General features: G+C 39.3%; 1 protein-coding gene across 1 annotated transcript; it reads left to right on the forward strand.

Moving 5' to 3' along the window:
- Positions 6,688-17,762, forward strand: LOC109229901 (receptor kinase-like protein Xa21). Its single transcript, XM_019395450.1, has 7 exons — positions 6,688-7,816; positions 8,044-14,178; positions 14,288-14,431; positions 14,702-15,793; positions 16,028-16,678; positions 17,042-17,389; positions 17,550-17,762. The coding sequence occupies exons 2-7, from the start codon at positions 13,278-13,280 to the stop codon at positions 17,600-17,602; spliced, it is 3,189 nt and encodes a 1,062-aa protein (XP_019250995.1). The 5' UTR covers positions 6,688-7,816; positions 8,044-13,277; the 3' UTR covers positions 17,603-17,762.

Genomic DNA, 17,788 nt, shown 5'->3' on the forward strand with positions numbered 1-17,788 from the left:
ATTCTTTGAGTGCTCCAGTGTATGTGTCCACACTTGTGGGAGATTCCTATGTGGTAGATCATGTCTATCGTTCATGTATGGTTACCATTGGGAGTCTTGAGACTCGTGTAGATCTCCTACTTCTCGATATGGTTGATTTTGATGTCATATTGGATATAGATTGGCAGTCACCTTATCATGCTATATTGGACTGTCACACCAAGACAGTGACCCTAGCCTTGCCGGGGTTGTCTCGATTAGAGTGGAGAGGGACTCCTGGTCATTTTACCAGCAGGGTTATCTCTTATATGAAGGCTCGGCGTATGGTCGAGAAGGGGTGTCTAGCTTATTTGGCTTATGTCCGCGATTGTAGTGCGAAGGTTACTTCCATGTATACTGTACCAGTTGTTCGAGAGTTTCCAGAGGTATTTTCTGCAGACCTGTCGGGGATGCCACCCGACAGGGATATTGACTTCCGCATTGAATTGGTTCCGGGCACTCAGCCCATTTCTATTCTGCCATATCGTATGGCCCCCCCAGAGTTGGAAGAGTTGAAGGAGCAGTTGCAAGATTTGCTTGATATGTGCTTTATTAGACCTAGTATCTCGGCTTGGGGTGCGCCATGTTATTTGTGAAGAAGAAAGATGGGTCGATGAGGATGTGCATTGACTACCGGCAGTTGAACAAAGTCACTATCAAGAACAAGTATCCATTGCCAAGGATTGATGACCTATTTGTTCAGCTTCAGGGTGCCAAAGTGTTTCAAAGACCGATCTGAGGTCTGGCTACCATCAGTTGAGGATTAGGGCATCCGATGTCCCTAAGACACCTTTTCGGACTCAATATAGGCATTATGAGTTCCTGGTGATGCCATTTGGCTTGACAAATGCCACAGCAGCATTTATGGATTTGATGAACCGAGTTTTCAAGCCTTACCTGGATTCCTTTGTGATTGTGTTTGTTGATGATATCTTGATCTACTCCCGCAGTCAAGGGGAGCACGAGCAGCATTTTTGGATCGTACTTCAGACACTGAGAGACAACCAGTTGTATTTTTCAAAATGCGAGTTTTGGTTGGACTCAGTCACTTTCTTGGGGCACGTTGTATCAGCAGAGGGTATTCAGGTGGATCCTAAGAAGATTGAGGCCGTTCAGAATTGTCCTAGGCCTACTTCAGCCACGGAGATCCGAAGTTTCTTGGGATTGGCGAGTTATTACCGTCGGTTGGTGGAGAGGCTTTCATCTATAGCAGCCCTGTTGACCAGGTTGACCCAGAAGGGTGCCCCGTTCAGATGGCCAGACGAGTGTGAGGCGAGCTTTTAGAAGCTCAAGACAGCTTTGACTACGGCGGTGTTGGTGTTGCCCACAGGTTCAGGGCCTTACATAGTATATTGTGGTGCATCTCGTATTGGACTTGGTGCGGTATTTATGTAGGGCGGCAAGGTGATTGCATATGCGTCGCGGTAGCTGAAGGTTCACGAGAAGAATTACCCTGTTCATGACTTAGAGTTGGCAGCCATTGTTCATGCATTGAAGATTTGGAGGCACTATCTTTATGACGTGTCGTGTGAGGTGTTCACGGATCATTGGAGTTTGCAGTATTTGTTCAAGCAAAAGGAGCTCAATTTGAGACAGAGAAGGTGGTTATAGCTATTGAAAGACTATGATATCACCATCTTGTATCATCCCGGGAAGGCCAATGCGGTGGCCGATGCTTTGAGTAGGAAGTTAGTGAGTATGGGCAACCTTGCATTCATTCCAGTCGGTGAGAGACCGCTTGCATTAGATGTTCAGGCTTTGGCCAATCAGTTCGTGAGGTTGGATGTTTCTTAGCCCAGTCGTGTTCTAGCTTGTTTAGTGACTCGATTTTCCTTGTTTGAGTGTATCAGAGAGCGCCGATATAATGACCCTCATTTGCTTGTCCTTAGGGACACAGTGCGGCACAATGATGCTGAGCAGGTTACGGTTGGGGATGATGGAGTTTTGAGGATGCAGGGTCGTGTTTGTGTGCCTAATGTGGATGGACTTCGTGAGTTGATTCTAGAGGAGGCCCACAGTTCCCAGTATTCTATTCATCCGGGCGCCGCCAAGATGTATCAGGACCTGCGGCATCATTATTGGTGGAGGAGGATGAAGAAGGATATAGTTGCATATGTAGCTCGGTATCTAAATTGTCAGCAAGTAAAGTACGAGCATTAGAGACCTGGTGGTTTGCTTTAGAAGATAGAGATTCCTGAGTGGAAGTGGGAGCGTATCACCATGGATTTCGCTGTTGGACTCCCATAGACTCAGAGAAAGTTTGATGTCGTTTGGGTTATTGTGGATAGACTGACTAAGTCAGCGCATTTCATTCCTGTGGCAGTTACCTATTCTTCAGAGCGGTTGGTAGAGATTTAAATCTGTGAGATCGTTCATCTTCACGTTGTGCCCGTGTCTATCATTTTTGATCGAGGTACGCAGTTCACCTCGCATTTCTGGAGGGGAGTACAGCGTGAGTTGGGCACACGGGTTGAGTTGAGCACAACATTTCATCCTCAGACGGACGGACAGTCCGAACGCACCATTCAGATATCGGAGGATATGCTACGCGCTTGTTTTATTGACTTTGGAGGCTTATGGGATCAGTTCTTGCCACTTGCGCAGTTTGCCTACAAAAACAGTTATCAGTCGAGCATCCAGATGGCTCCCTATGAGGCTTTATATGGTAAACGGTGTCGATTGTCGGTCGGATGGTTTGAGCCGGCGGAGGGTCGGTTATTGGGTACAGATTTAGTACAGGATGCCTTGGATAAGGTTAAGATCATTTAGGATAGACTTTGCTTAGCTTAGTCCAGGTAGAAAAGTTATGCCGACCGTAAGGTTCGTGATGTTGCATTCATGGTCGGAGAGAGAGTGTTGCTCCGTGTGTCACCCATGAAGGTGTAATGAGGTTTTGAAAGAAGGGCAAGTTGAGCCCTAGGTACATTAGGCCTTTTGAGATTCTTCAAAGAGTGGGTCCATGCTCCGGAAGTACCACGGTGATCCGTTTCATGTGCTAGATTTCAGCTCTCTCTAATTGGACAAGGATTTGACTTATAAGGAGGAGCCGGTAGCTATTCTAGACCGGCAGGTTCATCAGTTGAGGTCGAAGAGTTTTTCTTCAGTTCGAGGGCAGTGGAGAGGTCAGCCTGTTGAGGCAGCTACCTGGGAGTCCGAGTCCGATATGCGGAGTAGATATCCCCACCTTTTCACCAGTTCAGGTACTTTTCTATGTCCGTTCGAGGACGAACGATTGTTTTAGAGGTGGAGAATGTGATGACTCAAAAAGGGTCATCTTATGTTTTAGAACTCGATTTAGTGCTCTTAAGCCTTAAAAATCTCATTTTTACCCTCCTCGATTTGCGAGCGCAATCCGGGCGTGTTTCCGGAAAGCTTTTATGTTGAAAGTTGATGAAAATAATAAATTTTGCCTTAAAAGTTAATTTTAGTTGACTTCGGTCAACGTTTTGAGTAAACGGGCCCGGAACCGTAATTTGACGGTCCCGGTGGGTCCGTAATGAAATATGGGACCTGGGCGTATGCCCGGAATCGAATTCCGAGGTCCCTAGCTCGAGATATAAATTTTTGTTGAAAATTGAAAGACTAAAAATCTAATGGTTTTAAGAATTTGGTTAATGTTTGATCTTGTTGGTATCAGGTCCGTATTTTGGTTCAGGAGCCTGATACAGGTTTATCATGATATTTAATACTTGTATGTGAAATTTGGTGAGAAACGGAGTTGGTTTGACGTGATTCAGAAGCCCGGTTGTGAAAATAGAGGTTTTAAAGCTTTCTTGAGAATTTCATTCGATTTGGTGTTCAATTCGTAGTTCTAAGTGTTATTATGACGATTTGATCGCGTGAGCAAGTTCGTATGATGTTTTAGGACTTGTGTTGGTTTGGAGCCCCGAGGGCTCGGGGTGAGTTTCGGATAGGTTACGGGATGATTTGGACTTAGAAAAAAATCTGGTTTCTGTAGCTTCAATGCTTTCTAATTTCTTCTTCGCGTTCGCGAAGCTACTCTCGCGAACGCGAAGTATAAGCTGGGCTGGGGGTGGTTTTGTTCAACGCGAACGCGAGGCCACGGTCGCGAACGCGGAGCACTGGGGGGTCTGCTCTTCGCGAACGCAACCGGCAACACGTGAATGCGTAGAGTAAATGTAGGTGGGCTGGGAATCTGTAGGTTGTTCTACGCGAAACGCGAGCCAAGGCTCGCGAACGCGATGGCCAGGGGGGACAAACCATCACGAATGCGAACAACCTTTTGCGAACGCGTAATCCTTCTGGGCCGCTACCCTTCGCGAATGCGGCAGGCCCTTTGCGAACGCGAAGAAGGCCCGCCAGTGTTTTAAAAACAGAACTAAAACGGGATTTTTGCCATTCTTTCTAAAATTTCAAAACTAGAAGACCTAGGGGCGATTTTCAAAAGATAATTTCTTCCACAATTTAAGTGATTCTAACCTAGTTTCTTTCAATTACCCATTATATTTCATGAATTTTCAACCTAAAATCTAGGGGTTTTATGGTGAAAATTGGGGGATTGGGTAGAATTAGGGATTTTTATAATTGGAATTTAGACCTCGAATTGAGGTCGGATTTCGAAACAAACTACATAATCGGGTCCGAGGGTGAATGGGTAAATGGATTTTGGTCAAAACCTCGGGTTTTGACCAAGTGGGCCCGAGGTCGATTTTTGACTTTTTGGGGGAAAGTTTAGGAAATCTAAATTTATGCATTGTAGTTGATTCCTTTAGCAATATTTGATGTTATTGAGTTAATTGTGGCTAGATACAAGTGGTTTGGAGGCAAATTATAGGGAAAAGGCCCCGGTAGAGCTTTGAATTGACCGCGGAGTGAGGTAAGTGTTGTGTCTAACCTTGACTTGAGGGAATTAGGAACCCTCGGACTTGTGTTATGTGAATTTCATGTGAGCGGCGTATATGCAAGGTGACGAGTGCTTATATGCCGCCGAATTATCTGTTCTCCCTGATTTATCGCTTTTCCTTAATTGTTTTCCTTACTATCTTAATTGTTACATACTCTAAATGCTTTCTATGCTTAACTGTTATGTGTTAATCAATATCTTCTTCTGTGAACCATGTTAGCTCTTTTCATAGTTCCCCTAATCCCTGCTATTTGCTTAATTTGACTTGTTTGCACCTCCTAACTGTAAATTGCTGGTTTGGTTTCGCTGTGTAGTATTATTTGAGTAGATTCTATATTGAACAAGGTTTCCTTTTTCTTGGTTTAGTTTGGTATTTATTTATCGTAAAGGCCTTGTGATCTAGATTGTTGATTTGACTGTGTACATTGAGTGTATGGTACTGATATGGTGGGATCGGGCTGCACGCCGCAACAGGTGGAATAAGGGTGAATATGTTTATACCATGGGATCGGGTTGCACGCCGCAACATGTGGAATAAGGGTGGATTGATATGGTGAAATAAGGGTGAATTATGATACTGACATTGATATATGGTGGGATCGGGTTGCGCGCCGCAACATATTTATATTATTATTGATGTTGATATTGATACGGTGAAATAAGGGAGGATCTTGTGTTGTCTGGTGGGATCGGGTTGCGCACTGCAACAATATATATATATATATATGTATCTCTTTACTCGAGCTGTGTTGGCTTCCGGTATCTGTTTGAACTGTTAAAGATTGGTGTTCCTATACGGTGCTGGTTCATTTTTGAGGCTGTGGTTATCATTTTCAATTACCTGTTTAATTCTTTTCAGTATTTCTATTATGCTGTCATTATTTTATATACTGCGTACAGGTTTTAGTGTACGTGACCCGCCTTAGCCTCGTCACTACTTCGTCAAGGTTAGGCTCGGCACGTACCAGTACATGGGGTCGGTTGTACTGATACTACACTCTGCACACTGTGCAGATTTCGGAGTCGGTCCTAGCGGCAGCTACTAGAGAGCTCGGATTGGACATCCACGAAGACTTGAGGTACAGCTGCCCAGCGCCTGCAGCTCCTGAAGTCCCCTTCCTGTTATTATCTAGCTGTGTATTTTTATTTAGACAACTTTCTGTTTATTTCAAACCTTTATATGTACTATTCTAACAGTTCGTGCACTTGTGACACCAGGTTCAGCGAATTGTAGTAAATGTTTTGGCTGGTTTAGTTTCGCATATTCGCTTAAATTATTTTAGTTATTTCAGTTCTTCTCTATAGTTATTACTCTAACTGTTAAAAGGAATAAATTGTTCTAACGTTGGCTTGCCTAGCAAATGAAATGTTAGGCGCCATCACGACCACAAAGGTGGGAAATTACGGGTGGTGACAAAAATACCTCTGAGAAAAATATATTTAAAAACATATTTAAAGTAGAGTAGTATTTTTTAAATTAATTAGCCAAAACTCAACCAAAAAATAGTTTGGAGAAAAGAACTTTTGAAAAACTATTTTGGAGCTTGGCCAAACATGCTAGGAAGTGTGAGAGAAATGTGGACAAATCACCGGCAAATTTGTTCTCCGGCGGCGTATAGAAAAACATCTCGAACCTCGCTCAGCTCAATCTCTCGTTCAATCACATCTCCGGCGAAATTCCGGCGAGTCTCCGGTGGGCTTCATCAACTTCACTATCTTCAGCTTGAACGGTCGAGAAAATGTGAAAGAAGTTAGGTTCTATGCACTGACTATTTATACAATCAGGTAATTGAAGATATTTAATAGCATTGATTAGAATAAATGATAAGTGATCTGCTATAATATGTTAAGCTGAAAATATTAGTGTATATAACTTAAATCTTTATATTATGTTTTGAGTTGATATTAGGGTCAGTTCAGACAAGATAAAGGAGCTAAAGAACGCTCTTAAAGTTTAGTCTCCTTTCTTCGTCATTTGATTACTCATTTTGTTTAAATTTTATGTGGCGCACTTTTTAATCTATTTAAAAATAATGACATTTTATATGTTTAGAAACAGTTTAATTTAAAATTCTTATTTTACGAGATGATATCTAGCCACATAAATGTCTATGGTTTGCTTTAGACCACGAATTTCAAAATTCTTTATTTTTTTTTTTTAAATTTTAAAGGTTTGTCTGATGGATTGAAATGAATATTGTCATTGATAGATGTGAATAATGTGGTTTCAGTGTAGTTTGATAGAGCAGGTGTTTTTTAAAACCGTGTGACAAGTCAACCAAAGACTTAGATCAATTATAAAGAAGACAGTGCCTTGAACTGCAACTGAACACAATTTTCCTACATTTGCAAGCTACTTTCACATTCATCTACAATGGCTTCTACTTCTTCATCCACTCAAAATTGGAAGAATGATGTTTTCTTGAGTTTTAGAGGTGAAGATACTCGTAAAACTTTTGTACATTGTGCCGGTTTGCCCCCTTTAGCTCTGAAACTTTTAGGTTCATTTCTCTATGGATTAGACAAGAGCTAGTGGAGAACCACTTGGGAAAGCCTGAAGGATATGCCAAAATCATGAAATTCTTGCTAAGCTTAAGATAAGTTTGGAAGGACTGGGGTATACTGATCAGAGACTCTTCTAGATATTGCATGCTTTTATAGATGAAAATTGAGGACTTATGTTGAGGAAATACTTGAGAGCTGTGATATCGGATCTACTATAAGAATAAAAGTCTTAATTGAAAAATCTCTCTTATTTATCTCGCAATATGACACAATTGAAATGCATCATTTGATACAAGAAATGGCCTAAGGTGGCTTGAGTGGGAAGGTTGCCCTCTAAATTCATTGCCACAGAGTTTTGAACCATCAAAGCTTCTTCGCCTTGATATACATGAACGTACTACACTTCAGAAACTCTGGTTAATTTCGAAGGTATGATTGTTACCATCCTTTCCCTTTGGCATTCTTATTCCATGCTCTTTTTACCCTAAATTAATCCACCTATGATAGGAGAACAACTTTTCATTTAAAATAGGACAACATATTTTAAATTGTATTAATCATTCATAAATGTTTCGTTATGTGCTTTAGAGGTGTCTGTCATCTTAAATTTGGCTGAATGTTATGACATAATTATAATTTCTTTCCATTCTAAACAGGGTTTGGGCAAACTAAAAAACTTTGTATCTCAGCTACTGTGAGCACTTGGAAGAAGTTCCAAGCTTTGAGATGATGCCAAATTTAGAGAGAGTAAAGCTAGAGGGATGTAAGAGTTTGAGAGAAGTCAGTCCATCATTCGGAATTCTCATTAAGCCCACTTCACTTGAGCTAGATTGTCAGAGCCTTGACAAGCTTTCAAGTTATATTCAGATGGGATCCCTTAAGAGTCTCAAACTTTCTTGTCTTCCAAAGTTGAGGGAATTACCAGAAACCAAGGGGTTGCTCCGTTTATTGACATTAGAGCTAACCGATTGTCAGAGCCTTGAGATGCTTCCACGTTTTAATCAGATGGAATACCTTGTGACTCTCAAACTTTCTTGTCTCCCAAAAATAATGGCATTGCCGGCAACCGCTGCGATGCACCATTTATTGGAACTTGTTATAGAATATACTCCGATAGTAGAATTTCCGGTGTCAATTGGAAATCATGGTTCCCTCAAACAACTAATATTAAGTCATTGTAAAGATCTGGTAAGCATTCCTAACAGCTTTTCTTGTCTGAAGAATCTAAGAGTTCTTGTGATCTACAACTGCAAAAGACTTGCAGATTTGCCAGAAAAGATGGGTGACCTGAAACTGTTAGACAAACTAGTGGTATCTGGTACTGCAATTCCCGAATGCCCCCTTCAGTTGCAGACCTTGGTGAACTGAACTTTTTATCATTTCCTCGCTGGTCTGGATACAGACAAGCTGACAAGGTGCAACTTTTCTGTTACCCCCTTCATCAGGTTCATCGTCGTTTAGGGTGTTAAAGCTTAATAAATACAGGCTATGTAGTGGAGAACATTTTCTGGATCGTGGAGGCTTATCTTCTTTGGCTCACTTGGATTTGACTAGAAATGATTTAACGAGTTTCAATGAAAGCAACAATCAGCTCTTTCATTACCTAGATATTACATTTTGTGAGAAGCTTCTATTGCCCAAACTTCCAGCATGCATAAAGGAGTTATATGCATATGATCCTTTAGTCTTGAAGAGCATCCCTGATTTTAGTGTCATTCAAACAGCATATTGAGAATAGAGGTGAACTGACTGATATCTTGCACTTTGTCCTCCGGTTAATTAGTGTGGCATCTCAGGTCTCTCTCTCTCTCGTCATTTTTCGGCATATCCGATTAAGTTTAAGGAAACAGAGATTGGAGCTGATACAATTTTCTTTCGTGTAGTGTGAGAAAAGGCTACCATTTAGCATTTTTTCCCCTGGAGATATAAGATGGAGCGGGTTCAATTATTATCGGAAAGAACAAACAAAAAGATTCTCCACTCCACTTGATCCATGTTGGTATGCAAGTAAATTCAAAGGATTTGTTATATGCTTTCGTGTACTATTGGATACTGTTCAGAACCAGAAACCTTTGGATGCTAAATCACGAAGAGGAAGTTGCTGGTTCAGTTGCACTAAGGTTACAACTAAGTTACTGCAAAGATATGACATGCAAGAACAAGATGTACTACAGAAAAAAGTGTTTGCTTGTTGCTCGCTAGATATTTTGCTCTCATGGTAGTAAATACGCCGTCTGCTTTAGCTACATGCCTTTTGTAGCACTATGGCATACTTCTGATAGTGAAAAGGGGAAGAGGCCAAATGACTATTGCTTCTTTGAGGCGTCTATAGACCCAGGCTTGCAACAAAATGGGGACTTCTTCTGGTGTACGAGAATAAAATTCAACAGATAGATCAATCAACCATTACGGTCCAACGTGATGTGGAATCTCCGAGTTCTGACCTGTTGAGAGAATCTAATGATGACCAAGGCCAGAAGTTGGAGGATGCTTCTGTTAAGAGAAGACGGCTTGATTTTCGTCAAAGAGATAATATGGTGTCATTTGAAGCTGGCTGCTCTATGAAATTTCAAGTGATGAAGGATTCATGCTCTCCCAGTCAGTTTCAAACTTACCAAATAATTCCTGATCGACAATTGGAAGCATCATGCTCTTCTGCAGCTCAAAGCCTCCAACACAGGGAAGAGTCATGCTCTTCTGGACAGCCCCAAACTTTACAGATCTCTTTAGCTGATCGACAAGTTGATGAAGAATGAGGCTACCTCCTACATGGTATTTGAACAACTGGAAGAACAAAGCTCTTCTGTACGTCCTGAAATTTTTGAAGTCTCTGCAGATGAGCGCAAAGATATTTCAGTGACAAATGGATCAAGCGGCTCTGAGGTATTCCAAGAATTGGCGGCACCATGCTCTTCTGGACAACCTCAAATTCTCCAGCTCTTTCCCGAGCGTTCATGATCTAGAATCACTAGCAGCCTCTTAATTTGCTGGCGAAAAGGCAAAAAATGGCAGGATGTCAAGGTTGGCGTGAAGCTTTTGGTGAGATCTTATGCTTTTCTGCATGCCTGTTGGGCGTGTACATGTCCTTTTCTTTTTGTTTTATCCTGATGCTACTTTTAGGTACTTCTGTTTGGTTTCAGTTATTCATGTTTTTGTGATTCAGGGAGCATTTATTTGCTCTGAAGCTGTTATATGCAAATCTTCTGGCTGGTTCTCTCTGTTTGGGTTATTTTAGCTTGCATCTTAGCGTGGTTTTTCTTTCTGCTACTGCTCGTTCAATACATATTAAAATAGAATTTATCTCTTTATTAATGTAGACTTTGGAACATTACATGTCAGTGATGGCATCTTGTGATTGTGTAAGAGTTTCCACACGCCATGGGTCACCCTACCTACTACATTAAGGTTTTGAGTTGAATGTTCAGATTCTTTCACATAGTATCAGAGTAGGCCGCAGTCGTAAGTTCAAGTTCACTACCACCCTTATCAAATAGAATTTCCACATGCTTGGCTCAAGGAAAAGATGCATGCTTACATGTGATGAGAGTAATAAAATTCAACATGGTATAACAACTGGACTCATTACGTATGTTAGGCCTCCAATTTTATGTTATGCACGTAGACGTTTGCTAAGCAAGGCGAAATGCCCAACCTATTTTGCGCATAGCTTCAAGCTTAAGGTTTTCTCAAATGAGCCTTTGATAACTGTAGGTGCTAAGAAGCTCGATTCTGTTTTTCTTTTTTCTTTTTAAATTTAGATGTTCACTTCTGATGAACTATAAATTATTATTTTCATTTGTCATAAGTTTAAACATAATTGAACCTATTTTTATATTGGACAAAAAATAACTCATCCACTGAGAAGTATAGCTAGTTTGGATATTTGGAATAAAGTTGGACAAGATCTTCTTGCTCATTGTAAGTGTCACCTTTTTTTTCACTAACTTTTAATCCGGAGTGGATTGAACTCCCTTTATTGAACGCTCATTGGTTATATAGGTAAACTGTATATTAAAAATTTTAAAAATATAGATGTACACACACATCTTCGGCTGAATCATCTTGTCATAAGGAATGTCTCTAGGGTTATAGTCAAAGGAGGTCCAACATTTGTATGAGGTCCCCTGTTGAACTCCATTAGCATCACTTTGTTGTCCTTTTGAAGAACGTCCTTGGTTAAATTCTTGGTCTGCCCGTTCTTATTCCAAATTTCTCTTTTCACCATCATGGTAAATTGTCAAAATGTTTTCCATATATTATGTTGATATCAACCAAATTGAAGGTTTTCTGATCTTGTAAGCTTGTTTCTAAGGTTTGTCTTGGAGCAGTGTGTCACATCGAATTCTGACTGACAATGGTCACCAGAAAGGCAATGTCAGGTTGAGTCCAGAAACTACAGTCCCATTACCTACTTTAAACCTTATATTTGAAATTTCTTCTCATAATTTCACTATCATCAGTAGAGTAACTATGTATACCTTAGTGATCAGATTGGTCCTCCACCCTCTATACAAAAACCACATTTGTGAAATATTACCTTGCTATTTTCCCAATAGGGCTATGTTAGCTCCATTTAGATTTAGCCCTTTGTCGCTCCGATTTTTCCCTCAAGAGAAAAAAGAAAAAGGCTCTGTTAAACACCATAGCCGTAACTCCTTTGCCCTCCACCTTCATAGGAGCTGTTTAGAGAATCTAATGATGAGCAAGTTCTGAAATGAATGATGCTATTTCTTAAGAGAAGATGACTTGATTAATATTGAAAGAATGATATAGTTCCTTGTCCTTTTCAGTTTCAATGGTACTCTTGGATACTGTTGTTTGTTTCCAGTTAATGATGTTTCCTGGAATATAGAGAGCATTTATCTGCTCATAAACTGTTACAACCAGGATCTTCTTGCTCATCAGAGGTATCTCTTTCTATGGTATAACTGTTTGCGGTTGCGCAACCTTTGTGCAGTTTATAGTGCACAAAATTTAACTTACTTAACTGTTTCTTCTTAACTGGCTTCTGTTATGAAGAAGGCAGTTTAAAAGAAAATCTGCTTTCCTAGTAGGACTTTGTTAAATACCAAACCTCTGACTCCTGTATCCCCACCTTCATAGAAATTGTCACTGTTTCTCAGTTAACTTGATGAGATACGAGAGTAATAACATAAAAATTTACAAGTTATCTGCTACAACTTTGTTGGATAAAACTACTTTACCAACTTGTTGTCTTTGTGGATTAAACATAATCTGGTGCATTGTTCGAGGTGTATTCAAATTGGACCACACTTTACCAATATAAAATATAATAAGATATTCAACAATAAAAAAGAAAACAGGAAACTATAAAAAGCTTGCTTATTGTATACATAGATATAAAATTGAGCAGAAAAGGTTATAGGGCATAGCAGAAGTTGCACAGGCAATAAATTCAACACGTAAGACGAGTACTACAGTTGAAATTAATTAAAGAATGTCTGCTATAATATTAATGATTGCAATCATGTGGATATCAATTTCAACAGCCGGCCAAGAAATATTGCAAAGTGTTTGGACTAGAAAGCAGCTTGAATTTGTTTTATTGTAATTTGAGTTTGTTTTATCTTTTTGTCCTTTGTGAGTGTCTGAATGTGGTATTTGGAAAAATTGATTTTTGGATTATTGTGAGAGATTGTCTTTGTGGTTTGACAGCTCTGTTTTGTTTATAAAACAACTAAGATGGATTCATTTATGTTCTAATTCGTGTAAAATAGACTTAGTGAAGTCAAGTTTATGTTTTTGTCCTCGCACTGCTTTTCCCCACCTGCCTCCCGCATTTCATTAGCAACTTCTTGTCCCTACTTATAGCTGAACACTTTATTCCTTTGTTTAGCTGTAGTTCTAACACTAAAAGTTAGCTGTATTCATGGAGAAATCCTACTCTTTTGTTCTTTCGTTAGTCTTCGAACTCTATTTCTTAGTAGCATGCAGGGCCACTAACATAAGCACAGATCAATCAGCTCTTCTTGCCTTGAAAGCCAGCTTTGCTCTAAACTCTTCTCATCCCTTAACTCAAAATTGGTCTTCTCAAGCTTCAGTTTGTAATTGGATTGGAATCAGCTGTGGCTCTCGCCACCACAGGGTGACTGCACTAAATGTATCCAACATGAACATTCATGGTACCATTCCACCACAGTTGGGAAACCTCTCCTTTCTCGTTTCTCTCGATGTGAGCAAAAATAATTTCCACGGAGACTTTCCTCAAGATTTGTCTCGTCTACGTCGATTGAGGGCAATTGATCTCGGATACAATAATTTTAGCAGAGAAATTCCAATGTGGTTTGGTTTATTTTCTGAGCTTAAGATGTTAATTCTTGATAACAATGCTTTCACTCATATACCTCCTTCTATTTCTAACCTATCCAAGTTAGAAACTCTCAGTGCTGGATACAATCGTCTTCAAGGCAATATTCCCATAGAGATTGGCAATCTTCAAAATCTAAAAGAGTTGGTTTTAGTCAGTAACCAACTTACTGGCTTTATCCCCTTCTCCAATTTGAACATCTCTTCTTTGGAGACTTTAGCTCTCACATATAATCAATTATCAGGAAGTCTTCCTGTAGATATCTGCAGCCGTCTTCAAAGAATCAAAAGCATTTCAATAATTTCCAACCAATTGAGTGATCACATTCCATCAGGTTTATCTAATTGCTCAGAACTGTATGACTTGGCTTTGTCCTATAATAAGCTCAGCGGGACCATTCCACCGGAACTTGGAAAGTTGGAAATGCTTGAGTTATTAACCCTTGGGGGAAATAACTTAGAAGGTAAATTATCATTTTTCCTTAAGCATGCTTTGGCCAATAGCATAAGTAAACAAAAGGTCTGCTGCCATAAAGGTGTGCAGTGTTCTCTAATTCACAAATTAATTTGCAGGCATAATTCCAGAGACGATTGGAAATTTACGAAAATTGCAGAAATTGCAACTTGAGAACAACCACATAGTGGGTTCAATACCGCGCACCATATTCAACTTGTCATCACTATGGTTACTTAATTTCAACACCAACAATTTATCAGGTAATTTTCAAGCAAATCATTCTTGTTTGGTAATCCAGTATAGTCTTGCATATGGAAGTTGTTGATTATTGATATATGAAGTCCATAGTAGTTATATTCAACCTATAAATGTATATATCATTATCTACATATTGATGCAACGTTGATAAACTTGCGTAATTAGATAGCCTTAATCCAGATATACTCTTTCTGAATTGTTTCATGGAAGTTAGAACAAAATTAGAAAAAATAGCATTAACTTGGATCCTTTTTCTATGTATAATGTAGCAGGTGTTATACCTAGAGAGATTGGGAATCTTCAAAAATTGGAGTTGCTTTACTTGCAATTCAATAAATTAAGTGGTTCCTTACCGGAAGAGCTCTTCAATATTTCTACGCTAAGAGGGATGGCACTTTCTTACAATAACTTTTCGGGTAGTCTTCCATCTGCTTTAGGCTACTGGTCAACTACTCTACAGTATTTGCATCTTGGTGAAAACAACATTGGTGGAGTTATACCCAACTCAGTGTTCAATTCTTCAAATCTGAAGGAATTAATACTTAATGATAACAAATTCAGTGGGGCAATTCCTAACTCGTTAGGGGATTTGAGACAGCTTGAACGTTTGCGCTTGTTCCATAATAACTTAACATTTCCACAACTAAGTATCTTTGCTTCCTTGGCAAACTGCAGATCTTTGAGAGAGATAGATTTGTCAGATAATCCTCTTAATGGTGTTCTTTCAGATTCCATTGGCAATCTCTCCACTTCTCTTGAACTATTTGATTTACGTCATTCTGAAATTAGTGGCCAGTTACCACTAGGAATTGGGAGTTTAAGTAACTTAACCGATTTGTACCTATTCGACAATGACTTGACTGGATCAGTGCCAAGCACAATATGTGATTTACACAATCTTCAAAGGTTATACCTTCACCAGAATAGGTTAATTGGACCCTTGCCGGAGTGCCTCTGCACATTGCCAGTGTTGGGCGTTGTTTCTTTGTCATATAATCAAATTTCGGGTCCGATACCATATTGCATTGGCAATGTTACCTCTTTGAGAAACATTTATCTAAATTCAAATAGGCTCACTAAGATACCTATGAGTTTATGGAGCCTCAAAGATCTTGTAGAGCTTGACTTGTCGAATAATTCTTTGGTTGGTTCTTTACCTCCAGATTTCGGAAATTTGAATGCCATAACATTCTTAGATTTGTCAAGGAATCACCTTTCAGGAAGTTTTCCGAGCACAGTGGGGGACTTGCAGAAACTACTTTATCTTTCTGTGGCTTATAATGAGTTACAAGGATCTATTCCTGAGTCACTTGGAAAAATGTTAAGTTTGGAATCGGTGAATCTATCCAATAACTATCTTTCAGGTATGATTCCAAAATCATTAGAGGCACTTCAATATCTAAAGCATTTCAATGTATCATTCAATAGATTAGAAGGTAAAATCCCAAGTAAAGGACCATTTGTCAATTTCACCTCTCAATCTTTTATGGGAAATGAAAAGTTATGTGGTGGTTTCCTTTTCTTACCTTGTAAGGATAGGTCCGTTCATCAATCGCGGAGAAACAAAGTTCTTCTAATTGTACTTATCCCATTCGCAGTTTCATTGATGGTATTAGGTTCAATTGTTCTGTTCATGTTAAAGAGACGTGGGAATAGAAATATTCCAACTCAAGTCGAATCTTTACCTGCAACAACACCAACCAGGATTTCATATATTGAAATTGAAAGGGCAACTCAAGGGTTCGACCAATGCAACTTGCTAGGCCATGGAGGTTTTGGCTCTGTTTACAAGGGCATGTTTCCAAATGGGATGGTTTTAGCCATCAAAGTGTTTACCTTACAATCTGAAGTTGCATTTAAGAGTTTTGATCTTGAATGTGAAGTTTTGCGCAACCTTCGCCATAGAAATCTCACCAAAGTTATCAGCAGTTGTTCCAACATGGATTTTAGAGCATTACTACTAGAGTACATGCCCAATGGCAGCCTGGAGAAATGGTTGCAGTCTGATGATTACTTCTTGGACATAATCCAAAGATTAGACATAATGATTGATGTGGCATCTGCTTTGGAATATCTCCACCATGGTTGCTCTACAGTTGTTGTACATTGCGACTTGAAGCCTAGTAATGTCTTGCTAGACGAAAGGTTGGTTGGACATGTGAGTGACTTTGGCCTGGCAAAGTTATTGGGCGAAGGGGAATCTATTTTTCATACTAAAACACTTGCTACAATGGGTTACATTGCACCAGGTAACTTTCTTTTTGTCCTTTTATCAAATATTAAGTGCTTTAATAATTTTTTTCTGGTTCTAATTTAATCTATCGCAGATTTTGCATGGAAAATGGTATTGAAAACATCAAAATATAGCAATATCAAACCTATATTCATGCATATATAACAATTATAAAGGAAAAGAAACTTGCAGTTATAGTATATAGTTTCAGTTTAATTGCCTTACTCTTGATTCATTCCTATTGAACCTTCTTTGTTTTGCTTTATCTTTATCTACTCGAAGTAGTTTCAAGTATTTTTAATATAATCCCATCAGATATGATTTTTGCTTGTTTATTCGGCATGTCAAGAAACTAATTACTCTATTAATGTTTGTCTAGAGTATGGATCAGCAGGGTTAGTTTCTACAAGCTGTGATGTGTACAGCTATGGCATTATGCTTATGGAAACTTTCACAAGAAAAAATCCGTACGATGAAATGTTTCAAGAAAACTTGAGCATGAGGAGTTGGGTATGTAATTCACTACCTGTAGCACCAGAGGATATTATTGATGTCAGTTTATTGGAATCTGAAAAGAATGGTTTTAAGAAAAAGTTGCATTGTGTGTCTGCTATATTGGAGTTGGCACTGAATTGTACAGCAGAATCTCCAAATGAGAGGTGGAACATGAAAGATGTCCTGGCAAATATCAAGAAGATCAAACTTGCATTTCTTCGCGAATGTGATGGTACGTATCCAACTTTTGAACAATCTTATGAAGTAGTCGTAGAGAAATTATTTCCTTATCAATGAATAGAAATGATATTCCCTTGTCTATATACCATATATAAATTTATCGATTGGTTTTCTGTACTTGGTTCTTATACAAGTATTTTCCCTTGTTCAAGATGCTCCAAACATGCCATTCTTGCTCAACTCAAAGCAAAACAGAAGAGGATAATGGGAATAAGTTGGATTGATTCAGTTTTCTATTATATGGAGAGTCTCATATTTATTAAAGGCTTCGAGTTTGCAAAAGCCTATATCAATAAAAGGAGGAAAGAGAGACCAACTCTGTAGAAGAAATGACAAAATAAAGCTCGCCAACATATTGCTGAACCAAGGGGCGTAGCTGGGTGGGGGGGGG

This window comes from Nicotiana attenuata, chromosome 1 (assembly GCF_001879085.1).
Source record: "Nicotiana attenuata strain UT chromosome 1, NIATTr2, whole genome shotgun sequence".
NCBI lineage: Eukaryota > Viridiplantae > Streptophyta > Magnoliopsida > Solanales > Solanaceae > Nicotiana > Nicotiana attenuata.

Coding starts and splice junctions, on each gene's coding strand:
- LOC109229901 (XM_019395450.1), top strand. CDS start 13,278: ATGGAGAAATCCTACTCTTTTGTTCTTTCGTTAGTCTTCGAACTCTAT. Junction 14,179..14,287: donor TGGGGGAAATAACTTAGAAG/GTAAATTATCAT, acceptor ATTAATTTGCAG/GCATAATTCCAGAGACGATT. Junction 17,390..17,549: donor ATTTCTTCGCGAATGTGATG/GTACGTATCCAA, acceptor CCCTTGTTCAAG/ATGCTCCAAACATGCCATTC.